The 19033-nt window shown below is 47.7% G+C and overlaps 6 protein-coding genes across 6 annotated transcripts; 3 read left to right on the forward strand and 3 right to left on the reverse strand.

Moving 5' to 3' along the window:
• Positions 1-749: 749 nt before the first annotated feature.
• Positions 750-2717, forward strand: BHQ10_004496 (uncharacterized protein; the record flags this gene model as incomplete). Its single annotated transcript, XM_040876867.1, has 6 exons — positions 750-824; positions 881-1115; positions 1165-2062; positions 2128-2438; positions 2504-2611; positions 2695-2717. The coding sequence occupies 6 exons, from the start codon at positions 750-752 to the stop codon at positions 2715-2717; spliced, it is 1650 nt and encodes a 549-aa protein (XP_040733000.1).
• Positions 2718-3363: 646 nt separating this feature from the next.
• On the reverse strand, positions 3364-5875 carry BHQ10_004497 (uncharacterized protein; the record flags this gene model as incomplete). Its single annotated transcript, XM_040876868.1, has 2 exons — positions 3364-5457; positions 5513-5875. 2 exons carry the CDS (start codon positions 5873-5875, stop codon positions 3364-3366), a joined length of 2457 nt encoding a protein of 818 aa, XP_040733001.1.
• Positions 5876-7362: 1487 nt separating this feature from the next.
• BHQ10_004498 (uncharacterized protein) lies at positions 7363-9063 on the forward strand (the record flags this gene model as incomplete). Its single annotated transcript, XM_040876869.1, has 1 exon — positions 7363-9063. One exon carries the CDS (start codon positions 7363-7365, stop codon positions 9061-9063), a length of 1701 nt encoding a protein of 566 aa, XP_040733002.1.
• Positions 9064-11171: 2108 nt separating this feature from the next.
• On the forward strand, positions 11172-12943 carry BHQ10_004499 (uncharacterized protein; the record flags this gene model as incomplete). The annotated part of the gene is made up of 4 exons (XM_040876870.1): positions 11172-11244; positions 11297-11662; positions 11713-11769; positions 11817-12943. 4 exons carry the CDS (start codon positions 11172-11174, stop codon positions 12941-12943), a joined length of 1623 nt encoding a protein of 540 aa, XP_040733003.1.
• A 494-nt stretch (positions 12944-13437) lies between these two features.
• BHQ10_004500 (uncharacterized protein) lies at positions 13438-15975 on the reverse strand (the record flags this gene model as incomplete). Its single annotated transcript, XM_040876873.1, has 1 exon — positions 13438-15975. One exon carries the CDS (start codon positions 15973-15975, stop codon positions 13438-13440), a length of 2538 nt encoding a protein of 845 aa, XP_040733004.1.
• Positions 15976-17418: 1443 nt separating this feature from the next.
• BHQ10_004501 (uncharacterized protein) lies at positions 17419-18945 on the reverse strand (the record flags this gene model as incomplete). The annotated part of the gene is made up of 2 exons (XM_040876874.1): positions 17419-18220; positions 18272-18945. The coding sequence occupies 2 exons, from the start codon at positions 18943-18945 to the stop codon at positions 17419-17421; spliced, it is 1476 nt and encodes a 491-aa protein (XP_040733005.1).
• Between the last annotated feature and the right edge of the window lie 88 nt (positions 18946-19033).

Genomic DNA, 19033 nt, shown 5'->3' on the forward strand with positions numbered 1-19033 from the left:
AGACCACTGTATGTAGCATTGTAGCCAATGTTATTGGACTGGAAAATGATCATGAAACGCTCTGGATTGGCAGGTGGACCTGGGGAGATTCTCTGGTTTGCTGGCGTTCAAATGCCAGGCGGGGGAAACGTCATTAAACGAACACACCCTTGTTCTGGTGCATTTGTTGTCCTGGACATGGATTAGAGAGGCGGAAGTTCTAACGAGACGACACTATGAGGGAAGAAATAGGACGAAGAGAGATGAAAGAAGGGAGGTTGTCGCGTTGGACCACGACAACAACCCTGGTTGTGGCTTGCGGGATTTCGATTGGCTGCTGCGAACGTATGATGCGGGAGGGACCCACTTATCTTTTCTTCTGTTTTGGGCTGCTTAGGCACCTTCAATCATAGTTAACTTTGTCTGTTCGTGAGCTGAGCACTCGAGAAAACCCTCTTCGTTCATTTCTCCCTGACTCTTATTTTGCACAGGAGACACGTCTAGTTCTGCCTTTTATCAGATCCAATATGCCGATTGACTCTTCTCACCAGCAAACAGTGCCAAACACCCCGCGCTACAAAATGTGACTAAGGACTGGGTGCAGGCTTGGCATCAGCCGTGATCGCCGGTGCTTGTTTACTAGCTCTCCATCTCTCGCTATCTCTGCTGCTACTTACATATAACGGAGCCTCTAATCCCACGAATTACCGCGATACATGTCCGACCGAAATTGCTGATATCCTCGAGTAAGAATACGTAGGACAGTCAGGATGCTGTTTCTTCTTGCTCTGGTGCAAGTAGCAAGCGCGAGTCTCGCCACTGTGCATCGTGGATTCGGGCAAAAGGTAGATAACCACCACTGGTATCGTGAACATGACTCACACATAATGCAATTACACAGGGATATTTAAGTACTCTTGGAGTTGACGGGCAATATTTAAGCGCAGAAGCCGACAGCTCGACAACCATTTTTCATTCCTACAACTTGTCTGTTCCTGTAGACCACTTCCACAATGAATCGAGATACGAACCTCATAGCAGTGACACCTTTCCCCTTCGCTACTGGTTTGATGCTAGCCATTACAAAGAAGGAGGGCCCGTGTTTCTGCTAGAAAGCGGAGAGACCTCCGGCGAAGGTAAGCCCCGAATACCCTTCTCTACACCGCTAGGTACTGATACTCGAAGATCGATTGCCCTACCTAGAAAAAGGACTAATCGCCCAGCTGGCACAATTGACAAATGGTATTGCTGTCGTTCTTGAGCATCGTTACTACGGCGCAAGTATTCCTACAGAGGACTTTTCGACAGAGAGCCTGCGCTTCTTGACAACAGAACAAGCCCTCGCCGACGTGGCATATTTTGCGCGAAATATCGTATATCCTGGCCTCGAAGATAAAAGTCTTACCTCAGAATATGTCCCTTATATTGCTTATGGAGGTTCATATGCCGGTGCAATGGTTGCTTTTCTGCGCCTGATATATCCAGAAGTCTTCTTTGGCGCTCTTGCATCTTCAGCAGTCACAGAGGCTATCGTGGACTATTGGCAGTACTGGGAGCCCATACGGCGAAATGCACCTCAAGATTGTGTTCGCACCGTTGAAAACCTGACCGGTGTTCTCGACAATCTTGCGTCCAATACCACTGCGATCAAAGATCTGGAAACACTATTCGGTCTTGAAGATCTCAGCTACGTTGACGACTTTGCAAACGTTCTAAGCTATCCGTTGTCAACTTGGCAGGGAAGAAATTGGGATCCCGCTGTTAACGATCCAACTTTCTTTGAATATTGCGGCAATATATCTGTTACAGACGCTCTGCTCTACAACGACACTACCTCAAGCGATAAGATCGAAAAAGCAACCGAGCTCGTCGCTGCCGCAGGGTGGGATGCTAGTCAAGGGGGTAGCCAACTGACGACTCAACTACTGAACTTTGTGGGCTGGCTGAACCAGACTGTAGTCTGGCCCTGTATCGGCCAAGGCCAAAGTGCAGATTCATGCTTCTCATCCCACAACGTAACCTTCTACAAACAGGATGACCTAACCCAAGATTGGAGACTTTGGGAATACCAAGTCTGCACCGAGTAAGCCATCATCCTACATATCACTTTCCATATCTTGATCTAACCACTCTGCGAACCAATATTAGATGGGGCTACTTCCAAACCGGCAGCGGCACACCCCCTTCCAAACCAGCAATGATATCCCGCTCCATCACAGTCGACTACCTGAGTCTTCCTTGCAAATACGCCTTCAACATCAGCACTCTTCCCGACGTGGATGCACGCATAAACCAGCGATATGGCGGCTTCAACCTCTCATATTCAAGGCTTGCATATATAGGCGGGAAAGCGGATCCATGGAGAGAAGCGACGCCCTTCGCGGATGATGCGCCTGGCCCGAGGAGACGGAATACATTAAATCGACCATTTGTGGAGATTGAGGGCGGTGTCCATCATTGTAAACTACCCACCCTGTTACCCTATTCCTCAAGATTGCTATTTTGGGTTGCTGATTATGTTTAGGGGATGAGAACGGCCTATTCCCGAACGAGACGACATCTTCTCTGCCCCCGAAACCAGTAGCGGATACGCAAAAGTATGAGCATGAATTTGTGCAGACGTGGCTTTCGAGTAAGTTTCTTCCTCCGTCTCTTTCCAACGACTTATTATATTATACTTACGGGACTAACCGAGGGATGTGATGCGAAGTACAGAAATGGGTGCAATCAGCCAGTGAGGGACAGGGTCCTTTGCTCGGATCTATTTAGACTACCATACCCTAAACATTATATATCTTTTTGGGACATTGTGGTATAGGGCCCCATATACTTGGAGCGTTTATAGCCCGTTTTGTTTTTACTTTTCAAACATCTTTTCCATTCATTCAAATGCAAATGCAAATGCAAATAACCTCTAAAACCGATCAATAATAACTAATCACCTAGTTAAACCGATCCCTTCACCAATGAAAGACTTAAATACCCAAAAATGAGAAAAGACTCACAACATAGAGAAATATGGAAAGAAAGACAAGAAACCCGGCTACAAAATGCAATATGGATCTTCGTATCAATTCGTTCGTTCATTCATTCTCAATGGAAAGAACCGAAGGGATCGATCGAGGTAGGGCCGCCCAAGAAGATGTGAAAAAAAAAAGTAGAAAAAGGGGAGGGAAGATAGGAAAAGTACATGGATATGTATGTGGGGATGCTGTTGGGTAGGTTCAATGTATGTATGTATCATGGCCAGATGATGAGAAAGGAAACGTTGAGGTTTAGGATGAAATGAAGGCAAAAAATTGGATCAATCTGATGCTCAGGAAGATGAGAATGGTACAGGCCAGCTGAAGTGATGGAGTAAATAAATATGGAATTGAGGCTCCATCAGACGGTCGTCTCTCGCGAGACTTCCACTGAGTGAGCGTTGAGTTCTTTGGGGGCGATGCTATGAACAGAATCTTGCGAAGGGAGAGATGACTGGATATCGGCCAGCGGTGCATTATTCTGATGAGTAGTATCCTCAATTGGAGGTGTTTTCGAGATTGTGGGAATACTCATTGTAGACGACTGCTGTTGGGCAGCGTCTTCGACGTGTTCCGCATGCTCTGCAACGCCATTGGACTTTTCCTCATCACCAATCACAGCTGCGAGACTTCGAAAGTTGAATAATGGTTCAAGGGCCGGGTTGGATGAACCTGCACCTGTATCCGGATTTTCGGCTGTCCCCGTTTCAAATGAGGATGATGTCGATGAAGCGGTAGACATATGGCGTAAATGCGACGGCCGTGATGGTTCAGTAGGCGAGGGTTGCGTGAAGGAGTCTGAGTCATTGCGACTGAGAAGCTGTCTGGTAGATGTCGCCGTCGTCGCACTAGTATCTCCTGACTCTAGATCATTCGATGCAGTCACTGCAGGGGCTGAAGCTGACCGGTCAACTTTCTTTCCCTTATCCGAGTTTGGCCCATCCTCCCCCATTATCGATGAAGAGCTACTGTCCACACGACTCGAGGTCCCACTGCTTCGAAGTGCTAGGCTTGCCTGGCTGTTGCTATAAGCAGCATTTTTCCGCATGCTCTTCTCCGCTTTCTTTGCTTCTTTTTCTCTCTTCTTGGCTTCTTTGCGTATCTCCTTCTCTTCCTTTCGCCTCCGTTCCTCTTCACTCGCTAGACTCATTCTAATTGCTTCCATCATCATCATCTCTTCCAAGTCGTCGATCCGACTGCGTCTCGAGCTATCCCTTGGGGGTGCCAATGCACCGCCTTCGGTATTTACGGTAGCGACTGTTGGATTTGACGGCTGTTCACCGGCAACGGCTCGCCGTTCTGAAAGGAATGCGAGTGCATGAAGGGCGGGCGATCCGGTAGGTCGAGTTGACGGGGTCTGAGTGCCGGAGCTAGTGCCTCGAGCTCGTCCTAAAACCCCACGGCGTCCAAAGCTTCGTGACTCTGAGCCCGGCGCATTCATCAAATATGCGGCAGTGTGGAGAGCAGTAGCAGCTGCCGATCGACGAGCTGCATGTGCTCTTGCATTGGCTAATTTTGTCGCCCAATCGGGTCGGACTTTGTCAGTTGTAATGACAGTCGGGTCGCTGGCAGAGAGGGATGTTGCTCTGCGACGTCCTGTGAGTGGCGGTGAAGCCATCGAACCAAGAGAAGAGCTGGATGATAAAGGAGAAGTAGCTGAAGCCGCTGCGAGACCATTCGAGCCCGCATAAGCTAAACCACGACGAAATGGGGGAGGAGCGTAGGTGACTCCGAATTCAGGCTGTACACAAAAGGGACACGCAGAGGGTTCAGACACAAGCTGACTCTCTTGATCCGAACCGCTGCGCTCTTCGCTCGACCCATTTTCGGCGCTGGCGTTCTGATTTTGTGGCTCACCATGTTCCGGAGGATGCGGGTCTGGTCGCTTGATCTGTACAAAACATTCTGAGCAGATTGGTTGATCGCAGCATCTGGTACGATTGAGATATGGCGGATAGTAAAGGAAGCAAATCGGGCATTCGCTAGCATCTTTGTAGAGATGAGCTTCCAGAGGCTGACCATTCACAAATGGGTCATGGGTTAGCATAATCTCACGAGGACCGACCTCTACAGGTTGGTTATTCTTGCTGCCTGTCAAAGCAGCCAAAGTCTTTGCGCGACTTCGAAAAAGTGGCGAAGTAGATGTGCCAGATGCGATTGGTGATGTAGGTGATGGAAGAGACTGTGCAGGACTCAGTGTTGGAAGGCTTGAAGTCTCTGAATGTGAAGATAGTGGTCGTCCAGCTGATGATGGAACTGCCAGAAACTGTGCGCCCCTGCCTGTAGACGGGCCACTATCTGTGTTTTCTGCGGGTGGTGTGAGTTGCAACTCGGGCGGTATCTCATCGGGTGGAGGAATAGGAAGACCTCGGGCTGCAGCCATCAATTGATGTTCAGTCCATGACTCTGAGAAATCATTCAGCCCACGCCAGAATGGTGCTAGACGTCTCTCAATCTACATAGCGTTAGCGGCTTTGCGCCTATATGAAATTCGCGTCGCGACAACATACCATAAGCTGACGAACGACATCCTTATTGAAGTCTTCCGTCCCAACGTAGACACCTTGAGTGACCAAATACCCGCCATCGACATGCTCCTCCTTCATACTCCGCTCCCTTTCCTTCAGCCGCACTGCTCGTTCCTTTTCCTGGCGCCGTGCCTCTCGATCTTGTTTTGTTTCTCGTCGTGTTTCGTGAACAATGTTCTCTCGATCGCCTGATCCACTCCCAATGCCGAGAAAGGAAAGATCATGTCGACTAGAGCGGTGTGATCGAGAAGCGTGATACGGGGAGCGGCTCTGGTCGGATAGTGAGCGATTTCTGTTCGACGCCGACAGAGGAGAGCGCGCCTCCTTTGTCTGAGAGTTTCCCATCGCGACTTCTATTTGTCTGTGTTCATTCGAAGGTGGTTGGACGGGGTTTGAGTTGGGAGATGATAGAATTCTCAAAACACAGCTCTAATGCGAGACAGACCGGTTCACATAGGTCCGGTCACATTGAGAGTGGAGGTCCTTGTCGAGACGAGCTTTCGATGATTTTAGACAGAGGAGAGAGGTCGTGACGAAGTTGATAAGAATGTTAAGGTGGGACAGTCAAGCAGCACGAGCAGCTTCATTCAGCAAGTGTGGCCATGTGAGCGAGAAACAAACAGAGGAGAGCGTGAGTGTCAAAGTGATGGCCGGGGAAGGCAGGCGGGAGGGTGACTAGGGGCACTAAGGTGGCCTCCACTGCAGCGCTAGAAACAACGTAATTCAGGCTGAGCGGGAACGGTGGCGTGGGCGGAATGGCCGGATGCGGCCACTCCCAGCAGCTGCAATTAATGGTCGGGATTTAATTAAGTCGAAAATACTTGCTACGCGACTCTAGAATAATGAACCCGAATAATCTTGAAAAGAGAGCAACTCCCAATGCCTGGTTTGGGCAGGAGAGTTCTACTGTTGTCCCGCTTATCATCTCAGGTAGGGCTGTTGCTATCAGCTGAGGCTGGGGTGCTGAGCCCAACACCGATTGCGATTGCGATTGCGAGATTGCGAGTGGGGAGACTGATAAAGTGGCCGGTGACCATAACAACATTGCACTTGAATAGTCAACGAACATGGGTAGAGGCTCGTGATGATATGGTCAATTTGATCGGCGAATTCATCTATCTAATGATTGAGTGCTGGATATGACGATGGCGAGAGGTCACGAAACGATCTCCATGTTGAAATATACCTGACATGTTGGATGGATTCGGATAGCGTTCATCTGACTCGGTCCATCACCAACACCCTACCAGCAAGTTCAGAAGTGAGACAATTGAGGCATGAGAATCATGAATAGCCAGTAGAGGACTTTCAAATGGTCCATATGAAGAATACCTCCAGACAACCTCGGGCCTAGACGCGATCTGCCTGGACATTTCGTAGGTGTGGAGTGATTGACGTCAGGCGGGCGCTGTGCAGGAGAGAAATCCGGCTGGGGGAGAAACCCCCGATAAACTGCCGACCGACACCGGCGTAGCCTTAACATTCAGGCACACGTCTTGTAGACAACGGCTGGGTGTGGCTGATAAATGCCTCACCGCCTGGAACGGAGCTGTGGCTAGTGCCAAAATAATTTCTGTCTCCAAATTATAGGTTTTGCATGCACCTGCCTCGTGCTCACTCAAGCTCGACTTAATGTCTAATTTATTCGACGGTCTTTTGCATAATTCTTCCCAAGATTTCTTGGCCTGAAATACGGCTATTGAATTCCAAAGAGCGCTTCTCTGTCGATTCGTTGAGCCTCAAACTTACTTCCTTTGTTTTCAAGAACAATCAATCGGCAGACGATACGAAAGAAAACGGCGACTAAGATTCATTAACCTCAGTATGCTGCAATGACAGAATCTCTGACCCGTCTTCATATCTCGCCTCTCACGCCAGCCTTGCTGGATTCTGTTCTCAATCCATCAATCCGCTCTCTAGCGACCGAGATTTCCTTCCACAATATAGCTACCTTCCCAGAAAACGATTACGGCTTCGTCACCCTACCTACCATGGAAGCAGATAAGCTCAAGAGAAAGCTCAATGGGTCTATCCTAAAAGGCAAAAAATTCAAAGTTGAAGCGGCTCGAGAAGATCCAAAAAAGAAAAAGGCGACGAAAATCGAGAAGGATGCGTCTTCCAAGCCGACAAAGACATCATCAAAAAGAAAGGCGGAGGACGCAGAGAACAGTGTACTCGATGGGTATGAGCTACCAGCCGACCGACGTGTGAAACGTGGATGGACCGAGCCCGCGAGCGCCAAGAGGTTGAAGAAACAGAAAAAGGCCGACAAAGACGCCTCCGAGACCAAGTTACAACCCAAGTCCAAATACACAGAGAAAGCAGAATGTTTGTTCAAGACGAAGGTGCCGCCGAACAAGATGTCTGAGGCAGCTTCGAAAAAGGCCAAGTCTAAAAAGTCCAGTGCGCCAAACGAAGTGGTAGTCCATGAATTCGCGAAGACGCACACGCATCCTACTTTCCTGAAATCCAGCGTCAGTGGGAAGACGATCACTGCAAAATTCGAAGAAGGGAAAGGTTGGATGGATGAAGCGGGCAATTTGCTTGAGGAGACAGGTAGCAAAAAGTCTAAGACTGCCGACTATTTCCCAGGCAAGAAAGACGGCGCTAAGGAACGTCCTCTTTTGAAGGCAAAGTTGCGAAAAGTAGCCGTCAAAGAGAAAAAGAAGTCTTCTTCTGATGTAATGACTTCGTCTGAAGAGGAAGACGAGGAACTGGACTGGACCTCGTCTAGTGGGTCATCAGAGAGTGAAAATAGCGCGTCTGACAATGAGTCTGACAGCAAGTTCGAAGACTCACCAAGCAGCGACGCCTCCTCAATCAGTGATGAAATGGAGGAGGCCACAAGTACTACACAAGCGACAATTAAAGACAAAGCCAATCAAAACTTGAAGCAAGATGAAGACGACTCTACCAGCGAAAGCAACAGTGACCAGGAAGACAACTCCCAGGTTGACAACGGGACCAAGTCGTCAGACATTGAGACGACAACAGAGAATAAAGAGGTCCATCCTCTAGAAGCCCTTTTCAAGCGTACACAAACAGAGAAGAATATTCCAGAATCGCCGAAACCGACATTTTCTTTCTTTACCGAAAACGACGACGATATTGAAGGAGAAGAAGAGGAGGAGGAAGAGGAAGGAGCCGCACCTGTACCTCTGGAGCCATTGACTCCATTTTCCAAGCAAGACCGCCAAATCAGAAATTTGAGAAGTGGTGCGCCCACACCGGATACTGCAGTGTTCAATCGACGCAAGCTTCTACTATCAGAAGGTGATATCGATAACGATGAAGATGAGGATATGAACACAGATGATGATTATGACCACACTCGATCATTAGCACAAGAAACTCCTTCGAAACAAAGAACAGAGGCAACTCCCCAAAGACAACCAGAGGAAAGTGACTTTGTGAAATGGTTCTGGGAGAACCGTGGAGACAACAATAGAGCTTGGAAACGGAGGAGACGTGAGGCTGCAAAGGAAAAGAGACAACGCGAGAATCGGCGCAAGGGGCTGAAGGGTCGTGGTTAGCTAGTTTTCAAAGCTAGACATTTACGTCTTATAGAAGAAACAAAACTTTTGAAGCATTACGTTGTCTCGTATATTCATATACGATCACGTGACCATATCTTATCGGAGTAGCTTCGATGGTCCGCCCGGCTTCGGTCGCAGCTTGGTTCGTCATCTAAATTGATCGGGGTGCACTTCAATGTCGTTACTCCAAGCCCACATATCAAAATGAAGAACCTATTACAAATTCTACATTATCTACTCTGTTTGAGTATCTTCTCAAACATCACAGGAGTGTTAGCTGCGAGTAAGTCAGCGCGCCCCCGTCCTCAGCACACGTCAGATTTATACTGATAATTGGCAATCACAGAGCCCTCATCGTTCTGCAAGTGCACCTGCTTCTCAAATAGCACAATTATCGAACTCCGACCTATAGACACAGACAAGGACCTGTCAGATGGACTACTGAAGCGAACGACCGCATCACCGGAACCATGGGGATGGAATCTCGACGACGACTACGCTATACCCGAAATTGACGTGCGCGAGGACTCGAAGGACAACGGAGATGATAATAAACAACAAAAACAGACACCGAGCCGCAATAGAGCGTTGACTTGTAATGATTGCAATCGCGCATTTTGCTTAGATTATAATTTGCCGAAGTGTAAGGGTGCGAAGGAGGAGGATGTTATTGCGACTTGTTTTCGTGCGTCTTCTCCTTCGGCTTGTATATGTGGATAGTTTTGGAGGTGGTATTTGTGACTGACTATTACGATGGATGATAGAGCGAGATTCGAGGAAAGATGAGGCCGTGGTCATAATGTTTATACTTGCGACCAGTGGTCTGCTTGCGTGGGCGGTTCTCAGGCCTTGGGTTCAAGGGTGGGTGGAGGTGAGTTTGACTCTAGAAAGAGAATCAAGAAAGTGGGAACCTGTCGGTTGACACTTCGTTTTACAGGCTGCGAGAGAGCGAAGAAGCTATATTCCAGTTTCGCATGGTGGTGGGGGGACTGATCAGCAGTAACATAAATGCTTTGTCCTTGTATAGTACAATCTCGACCTTCTTGTGTTGATGTTACGTGCATGATACATCGTATCAAAGCTTCCCAGCAGCAAAGCAAACTCTATCCCAGGATGAAAATGGACCACATACAATGCGTACGCTGGGGAGCGTGCTCTGCGCGACCAAGACCAACACAAAGCCAACATTCGAGGTTGCAATTACGTACGAGGCCTTGATACGAGGGATCCTTTGATCTAGCACATTTCGAAAAGAGCGGTCACCGGGCCGCAAGTTCATGATGGCTAGAACTTCGATATCCCCATACTCCCACCAGCGCGCTTCCTTCACAAATTGAAAGCAGGTATCGTAATGACATTCGAAAAATCATTTAATTCTTATGTATTCAACAGGAAAGAAATCGATTAGATGTTCGACACATGGGGTTGATTTACTGTTTATACAACACGAGCAACACCAATCAGCGTTGCCCCTCCGGCGGGGAATGGCGCCAATGCAAGGCTAAACGGGCGCTAATGTTATCAAAATGGATTCTTTTTTCACTACCAGTACGTTATATTACATGTAATTACATTCAACCAACCAAAAGTAGAACAGAAACAGCGTAAAGTACTGTATTACCGTAACGATAGCCGAGTCCAGGCTTTGTTTCCTGGTTGCCATCTTTATTATGAGCTGCCGGTCTTGCTGCCCGTAGTTCCTGGCGAGACCCAAGGAACGGCTGTACCACAGAACAGTTTTTTACTTTCTACATCTTCCCCTCTTCTTCCTGTTTCGATCTTCCCTCGGTATTTCCTTTTGCCTTGTGATACACTTCCACAGTCAATTCATTACTGCCATTCTAACCAGCTCAGCAGACACAATTCAAGAACAGATTGCCCGACAATATCCTGTGAGGAAAAGAGCAAGAAAATAACAAAAGAATTTGCAAACTCAATCGATTAACACAAGCAATCAAGGAAGGCAATCTACGCAGAGAAGACCACATCTTACTTTCACCTCGTAGTTTCAGTCGTCAAGGAAGAAAACAAGATTAACGAGGACTACTTGCGTGGTTGCGTGGTTGCAAGGAAGTGGTAAGAACTGTTCAAGAGTCAAAAGAATCATGGTATCAACGCCACAGACAAGACCGATTTCGAAGGACGATGCATTTCCTTCGCTACAGCTTTTTCTTTTGGGTGAGTCCTCTCTTTTGCACTTTCATTTCACAACTGATGACTAACAATGTAGGCATCTGCCGTGTGGCGGAACCCATCGCCCTCACCTCGATCTTCCCATACTCATGGGTAATGGTCCAAGACTTCCACGTCGGCAACCCCAATGACGCCTCCTTCTACGCCGGAATCCTAGTTGCCGCCTTTTCGCTCGCAGAAGCCCTGACTGGAATGTTCTGGGGTGCCCTTTCGGATCGCATTGGTCGCAAACCCGTTTTGCTACTCGGTTGCGCTGGCACGATGCTTTCGCTATTGATTGTCGGGTTTGCGTCGACTTTCTGGGTAGCTCTCCTTGGTAGAATCATTGGTGGCGTGCTTAATGGGAACATTGGCGTGATTCAGACCATGGTTGGTGAGCTTGTGAAGCGTCCGGAACATGAACGTAAGTCATATCGAACTTTGATATAATATACTGTGCTAACGTCCTTCTAGCTCGGGCTTATGCTGTAATGCCATTTGTCTGGTCGATCGGTACTATTATTGGACCTGGTAAGCATCTTCTAATTATTCTACTGTATCATACTAACAGCATCTAGCCGTTGGAGGATTACTTGCTAAACCCGTTGAAGGGTTCCCGTCGGTCTTCTCCCCATATGGTATATTCGCGAAGTACCCATTCCTCTTGCCTAACCTCTTTTGTGCTGGTCTTCTCTTGATTAGTATCGTTGGAGGCGCCATACTTCTGCAGGAGACTCATCCCGAGTTTCAGCCACGATCATCAGAGTTGGATTATAAAGTGAATGTTGAAACACCATTAATGGCTACCGCTGGTGCTACAGCTAACCCTGGTGTTGACCTTCGCGCTGAATCGTACGGCACGTTCAACGAAGTCAATAGGCATTCAACTAAAAGCTGGCGTATCGATGGCGAGGCCTCCAAAGAAAGATCATCTTCCCCGCGACACGAAGTAGCGTTCACATCTCAAGTTCTGATGTTCATCATTGCGCTTGGCATTTTCACATACCACTCGATGACCTTTGATCATCTCCTCCCTATCTTCCTCCAAGATAAGCACCAGGTCGATTTCATTCCTCATTCATTCCTACGCATTTCCGGTGGCCTGGGTTTATCTACACGAACTGTCGGGTTTATCATGTCCGTTGACGGACTAATGGCGCTCTTCATTCAAGCCGTTATATTTGCCCCTTTGACGGATTGGCTAGGTGTTTGGAGACTGTTCGTGCTTGTCACGGCTCTACACCCTATCACATACTTTATCATTCCATTCCTCGTTTTGCTCCCATCAAACCTCGTCTACGCTGGTATATATACCTGCCTAGCGATCCGCAACATTCTCTCGATAGTCGCTTACCCGGTCCTTCTCATCTTGATCAAACAATCCAGCCCTTCTTGTTCCGTCATGGGTAAGATCAACGGCCTAGCCGCTTCAGCCGGAGCGGCATGCCGTACAATCGCTCCTCCGGTAGCTGGCTATCTGTATAGCGCCGGGACAGCCAGTGGCTGTACCTCTATAGCGTGGTGGAGTAGCACCTTCATCGCGTTGATCGGTACTTCTCAGCTGTGGTTCATCAGGCGTCGCAAGGACACAGTCACAGTGCGATCTGTAGCGCCGTGTTTGGCTGCTGCCGGGCCTCCTGCTTCTGATAGTCATCCACGTGAAGTGATTCATGTAATAGTTAGTGAGGAGGATTATCAGGCTTGAGCTGGAAGGCGATCCCTTGTGGTTGCAACATATTCCATCTCAAGTGCACATACATCTCGTTCTTCTCCTAGTATCATCTGGTTTTGTCGGTTCGACTAGAGTCCCTACGTTCCAAGCGTTTGCGTCGTTGTTTTCTGATTTCGAGATTCCCTCAGCGAGTTTTGGAGATACGTAAAAGGCATTGTTTTCGATCATACCACCTAATGTTCAATGTACATATTCTTCATAGCTTGGATTATTAAACAAAATACACAAAGAATGAAAGACAGTCAAGAAATCCATAACTCATTAACTCACTGCACTAATAGTAATCAGTATGGTATCACAAACAAACCCAAGAACTGAAACTGCGACTAGAAAGATTTGAAGAATAAGATATAATCGGTATCAACTCAATGACTCCTTTTCCGATCCGAATCTCGCAACTCCACTCATCATCAATCATCAATAAGAAATCATTAAGAAGAAAGAAAGAAAGAGAAACAATACGTGTCTTATCGTCCACCAGCGCCCATACGCTCAATCGAATTCATAATCCCACTTCGTCCCGGCGTCGTAGCCGGCATGGCAATTGAACGACCTCCATTTCCGCCGCTGTTGTGTCGCGAATGATGGCCTCCACCAGTGCTGTGTCCGCCACCGGCATACATGCCTAGACGGCTTCGTTTCTCGATACCGCTGCTTCCTCCTGCTGCTGTTGCTGTTGTGCCGGATGATGGGGGGCGGAGACCGCTACTTAGAGTGTTTGAGGGAGGTACGGTGCGGCTTATGCTGCGTTTGAATGTTGGCTGGTAAGGGGGTTCAGCGGCTCCTTCATCAATTGATTTCTTGCGTGGGCTGGTTTCGAAGGATGATGAGGCCGAGGACGTTAGGGGCGCCTCTTGTTCGCTGGCGGAGTAGTAGGCTGATGAATTTGAGACTTCGCGGGAAGATGGAGGTGCGGGTTGTTGGCTGGTATTAGCTTGTTGCATATTGAGCCATTCATCGACAGCGGCAACCAGTTCGCCCTTTTCGGTACGCTCCATTTTGAGCTCGGCGTGTAGCTGCTCATTATCTCGCTTGATGGTGGATAATTGCTCTTCGAGACCCTTGATTTGAGCTCCGAGGACCTTATTTTCAGTCTCGAGTTCTTCGTTGTCCCGGCCCATAACGCTCATCATGCTCATACTCGGGTTCACGGGTCCGGACATGGTTGTGTCGCGCTCAGTCTTGAGACGCTCAACTTCCTCGTTGGCTTCGCGGAATTTATTTTCGGCTTCGCGAACACGTTTCTCCCATCTCGATTCGTAGCTCTTCTTCAAAGCGGCGACCTTGGTCTCATGCTTGCCCTTGTATAGTGTGTGTAATTCTCGTGCAACCCGTTCCACAGCTTCCTGAACATCCTTCGCAGATTGTTCGGGCGTAAGCATGCCTGACTTGTCACCGTCTTCGTTCGTCGTGGTCGCACTGGGGTTGGCAGCAGCGGCTTTCTTTGCAGAATCCAGTTGACTTTCAAGCTCGACGATTCTTCCTTCGAGCTGCTCTTTGAGTCGCTCCGCTTCATCGTTCTTCTTAGTCAAGCGTTCGCGTTCTCGTTCGCCGTCAATGATCTCAGCTCGAACTTCACGTAGCACTGTCTCCATTTCCTTGCCTCGTCTCTCCCACTCGGCCTGTTCAACTTCGAGGGCTTCCTTGCGAATCGCCTCATTGCGGACTTCTTCAAGTGCTTCTCCTACGCGACGCTCGGCGTCAGCAACAGCTTGTTTAAGACTTGCCACTTCGGCTTCTTTGCCACTGAGGGTGGCCTTGAGCGAAGAAATTTCAGACAGAAAGCCGGACTTCAGAGATTCTAGTTCTCGAGGAGTGATGGATGGAATTGACATCGGCGTAGCAGGTGGTGGCATGTCAAAGTCTATCAAGTTGTATTTTGCTGGAGATCGCATTGGGTCTCGAGGTTTCAACGGTGATCGACGTCGAGGAGACATAGACGCACGATTGCTCGACATCGAAAATCGCTGAGAAACTCTGTGGAAGTAGTTGAAAGAGTCGTTAAAGTCAAGCAGATTTACACTTTCGTCGCTACCAGGACGATTTCTCCTTCTTGGGGTTGGAGAGATATCAGTTTCGTCCATAAGCCCCCGCCTATGAGCTGTAGCTGGCGTTGTTGCTTTTGACCGTCGATAGTATCCTGGAGTTCGGTTAACAGCAGGTGATTCCATGGTATCGCCAAAATTTTTGGTGGGAGATTGTCCAAGCTTGGCGAACATGGTCATATCAACGTTTGGTACGGCCGAAAAGGTGCTGAAGCATGTATCATCCATTGTGTCATTGTCTTGTGCTGCATCAGGATGAGCACTCTCTTCATGGTGGTGGGCAACTGTGCTCATTTCTTCGTTATGTCTCTCTTCGATATAGCTATTTCCGATGGTCGAGTGCTCGACTTGTTTTGACTCCACGCGAAGTACGCTACCGTCGTTCTGATCATTCTTGTTGTCGTTGTCACTCATTGTGGTTGTATCATCATACTCGTTAGATCGGTAGCCAGCATCATATTGCTCAGTGGTATCGATCTCATCAACGCAATCTTCCTCATCAATATAGATTTCTGGACCCTGCTTCTTCTGCGGCGACGTGGTCGCGCTTCGCGCCGTCGACCTGGTCATGGCTTGTAATCTCTGCATATCCACAGTATCATCACGCGCTTCGTACTGAAATGGTGAGCTCGGAGGACCATTAAAATCAGCGCTCATATCATCGCCAATGTCATCCATGTTGTTGACTTGATTGCTTCGAGCAGGTGTAGTAGAAATTTTCAGATTGTTGTAATTTTCATTGTTATCGTCAATTAATTCATCGTCGGCACTGCCGTCATATGAGTAGAAAGCACGTTTTGCAGGTTTCGGCGAGGCATTTTCCTTATCGTATTGATCGGTCGCCGACATTATCTCGTCAATTCCTCGTCGACGGCGGACGGCGGACGGCGGAGCATATGCAGGTGATTGTGCGCGAGAGTTGCCAAAAGATGGCGATAAGGGGGACAAAGGCTGCGCCATGTCTCTTGTCTGTGCTATGTGATGGAGGGGAAAAAGAGCGGGAAGGTGTTTGTACATAAAACTCTGGCAGATTTTGAGTGCAGTGTTGATGTGATGATGTTGTTTGGGTCCGTTGCGGTTGCCGGGTAAACCGAGCTAGCCCAAATCAGGAATAGTTTGTTGTCGATGAGACTCTCCAACTATCGCGGCATAAAGCTTCCGGGTGGTTTCACAGATGCCGACCTCCAGAACCACAATTGGCCATTCATCTGGAAATTCATTAGAGATATATCTGCTTCTTTTACTGACCCTATGGATCTGCCGCTCAGCTCATAGCCTATAAAGAGATAAAAGGCTGGATGACTATTCATGACAGGACTCATCTAATAATATACATAATAGTACTACCCGTCAAGTCATAGTATGAACCAGTACGAGCACCCAATCTGTCTTCTAGACTAATAAAAAGCCCACTGCGCATATGGGTAGTAGTCTCATGTATCCATCCCGGGTATTCTGTTAGAATAATGCATTTATCCTGAGCATTGAATTCCACACCACTATCGCCGACTTTTCCCACCCAGTCCCAGTACGGTATAGGAAAGACCTCAAACTTAGGTTGTCGATGACAAGAGACTGTCGAGAGACTCATCTCAGCTCAGCGATGTGATTAGCAGTAAGGTCTTCTAATGAGCCGACCCCGCTGAAAATACGTTCGATTTGAATCTGTACCCCGGTCTCCATGTTTTTGGCAATTGAGATTTCACTGGATGAACGTTTGACATTATATAGATATTGAATCAATCTTTGTAAGTTGGACAGATTGGCGAAGATACTCGAGCTGCAGGAGCAATCTTTAATATCAAAGCATGTTTCTTGGTTTTAGTAGCTCATTCATTGTGGTAATCAAACATTCGAACTGTCTTTGAAACTAGATTTTGCCCAATCGAGTACAGGGGTTATCGATGGTGGGTAGAAGTATGGCTTGTTGACACTCTTAAGCAATGTATAAACAGAAAAGTGGAGCAAAGAAGGCAGTTTCAATCCAATGTTGAATTTCAACTCTGCAACATCTACATCCAGTGTTTATTTTATAAGAGTCATTACTCGCAGTACTTTGTGAGATGATAAAAGAATTGGAGAAGTGGTTTTGTATCCTAATCTAGAAACATAGACTAATGCACAAGTAGCCAATCACACGCCGAATGAAAACCATTCCTAGGTAAAAGGATATTATTGATTGGAATCCCCACAGATTGTGGTTTCCCATTGAACTGGAACGCATAAAAATGAGAAAGAGATAGTTACCTAGGAAGGATGACCGGATTTCTGTTTCGAATATACCCTATCCACTAAAGGAATAAGATAATGAACTCGTGTTACTTTAGAACATCATGAGAACAGTATGACTGTTGAATCAGTACTGATTATCTCAGTTGATGAAAGGAATAAGAACGTACCAGATTACCTGGACCGACTTTTTCCAAGCACCCTGTCAACTTCATCCTTGACATTATACGTAGCCACCTCCATCAACGGTTTCGACACGACAGAAGGAAACCAACCCATAATCCACATGACACAGTACATGAGATACTCCTCAAAGAGAGACTTGTCTCGCTTGTTGTCCTGCATCTGTTTGGCATGTTCGAGAATCTTCTTTACATGCGGCTTCCGCAGTTCGACATATCGTTTGGCTGCTGTTGTGATTGCTACCCTCTCAGTAGCAACTTGTGACGCGAGTGGATTTGTGTAGGCATTGCGTAGTTCGTTGGCGAGAAACAAGCTGAAAGCTTCCACATCCTCGAGAGCCTGTGATGATCCTTGTCCTGAAGTCGAGGGTAATGCATGCGCTGCGTCACCGATCAATACCACACCATTTCGTTGCCAAGTTGGAATCTCGGGAGCGGTCCAGGTTGGATAAATGTGCTTGATCTCTAACGCTTCATCGCTAATTATTCTTTGTACGACTGGATCGCCCCAGTGTTTGTGCCTGGTCCGCAACTCTTTGATAATTTCTCCGCTATTGACGTTGCGCAGATCTGTGGGACACTTCTTCATTGCGTAAGTTGACCACCATCCTAGCTGGTCACTTGGTTCGGAAATGTGGCTAATCGAGTCACTATGAGGAGAAGAAGGAGAACTGGTAGCTGGAAAATAGCCAAAAAACCCGTTGCCGCCAGATACAAAAGTCATTGTCCCTTTGCCAACATTTTGGCGAAGGTCTGGCGTCAGAGTTATGAAGCCGCCAATGCCCACAAGGCCTCTACCCATAGTATTAGTGAATTTCTTGTCTTATTCACATGGATAAACTCACTCGTATTGAGGTGGATAGATATCCCCTTTGATATCCGGGAATAATGCGTTTTTGGTGATACTCCGAAGCCCATCTGCTCCAATTACCAGATCGGCTTCAACTGGCTTACTGCCGTCTTCAAATCTGACAATAACTGGTTCATCATATGAGCCTGCTACTACTTGCGAGATTCGCTTTTTGATAATGATTCCATCAGGAACTCGGGTGCGCAGACAACGCCATAATGAATGACGGCTGATAGCCACTGAATTGATCATCTTTTTCCCACTCTCATGACCATTGACGTAGTGATCATTCTCAGAAATAGGAACCTGAGAGTCCATACTCATAAGAAGTATTCCATGTTTGGACTTCATGTTATATTTGGACACCACATAACCACCCGCAACAATTTCTTTGAGCAACTTGGAATCAAGCCGCCGAAGTACATTCACGCCATTGGGACCAATGCCTAAGCCGCCGCCAACGACCAGAGTTGAAGAGTGAAGACTGTCTTCTCCAGCTTCGGAAGATGATAAGCGCTGCTCAAACGTGCTGTCCTTGTCTGTGTCATAGGCTTCGTATATGGTGTAGACATGGTCTGAGGCTGGGGCGGAAGGTCGAGGTAGATGTTTTTTTAGGGAGAGGTAAGATGTCAGGCCTGATATGCCTGCGCCTATTATGACTATCTTCATTGTAGCCTCTTTTTCCCCTTTTGTATGTAATTGACCTTAGAGGTATTTGTGGTCGAGGGGCTTCTCGCTGTTGTCCGCTGTAGCTGTG

This window comes from Talaromyces amestolkiae (assembly GCF_001896365.1).
Source record: "Talaromyces amestolkiae strain CIB chromosome Unknown scaffold7.1, whole genome shotgun sequence".
Lineage (NCBI taxonomy): Eukaryota > Fungi > Ascomycota > Eurotiomycetes > Eurotiales > Trichocomaceae > Talaromyces > Talaromyces amestolkiae.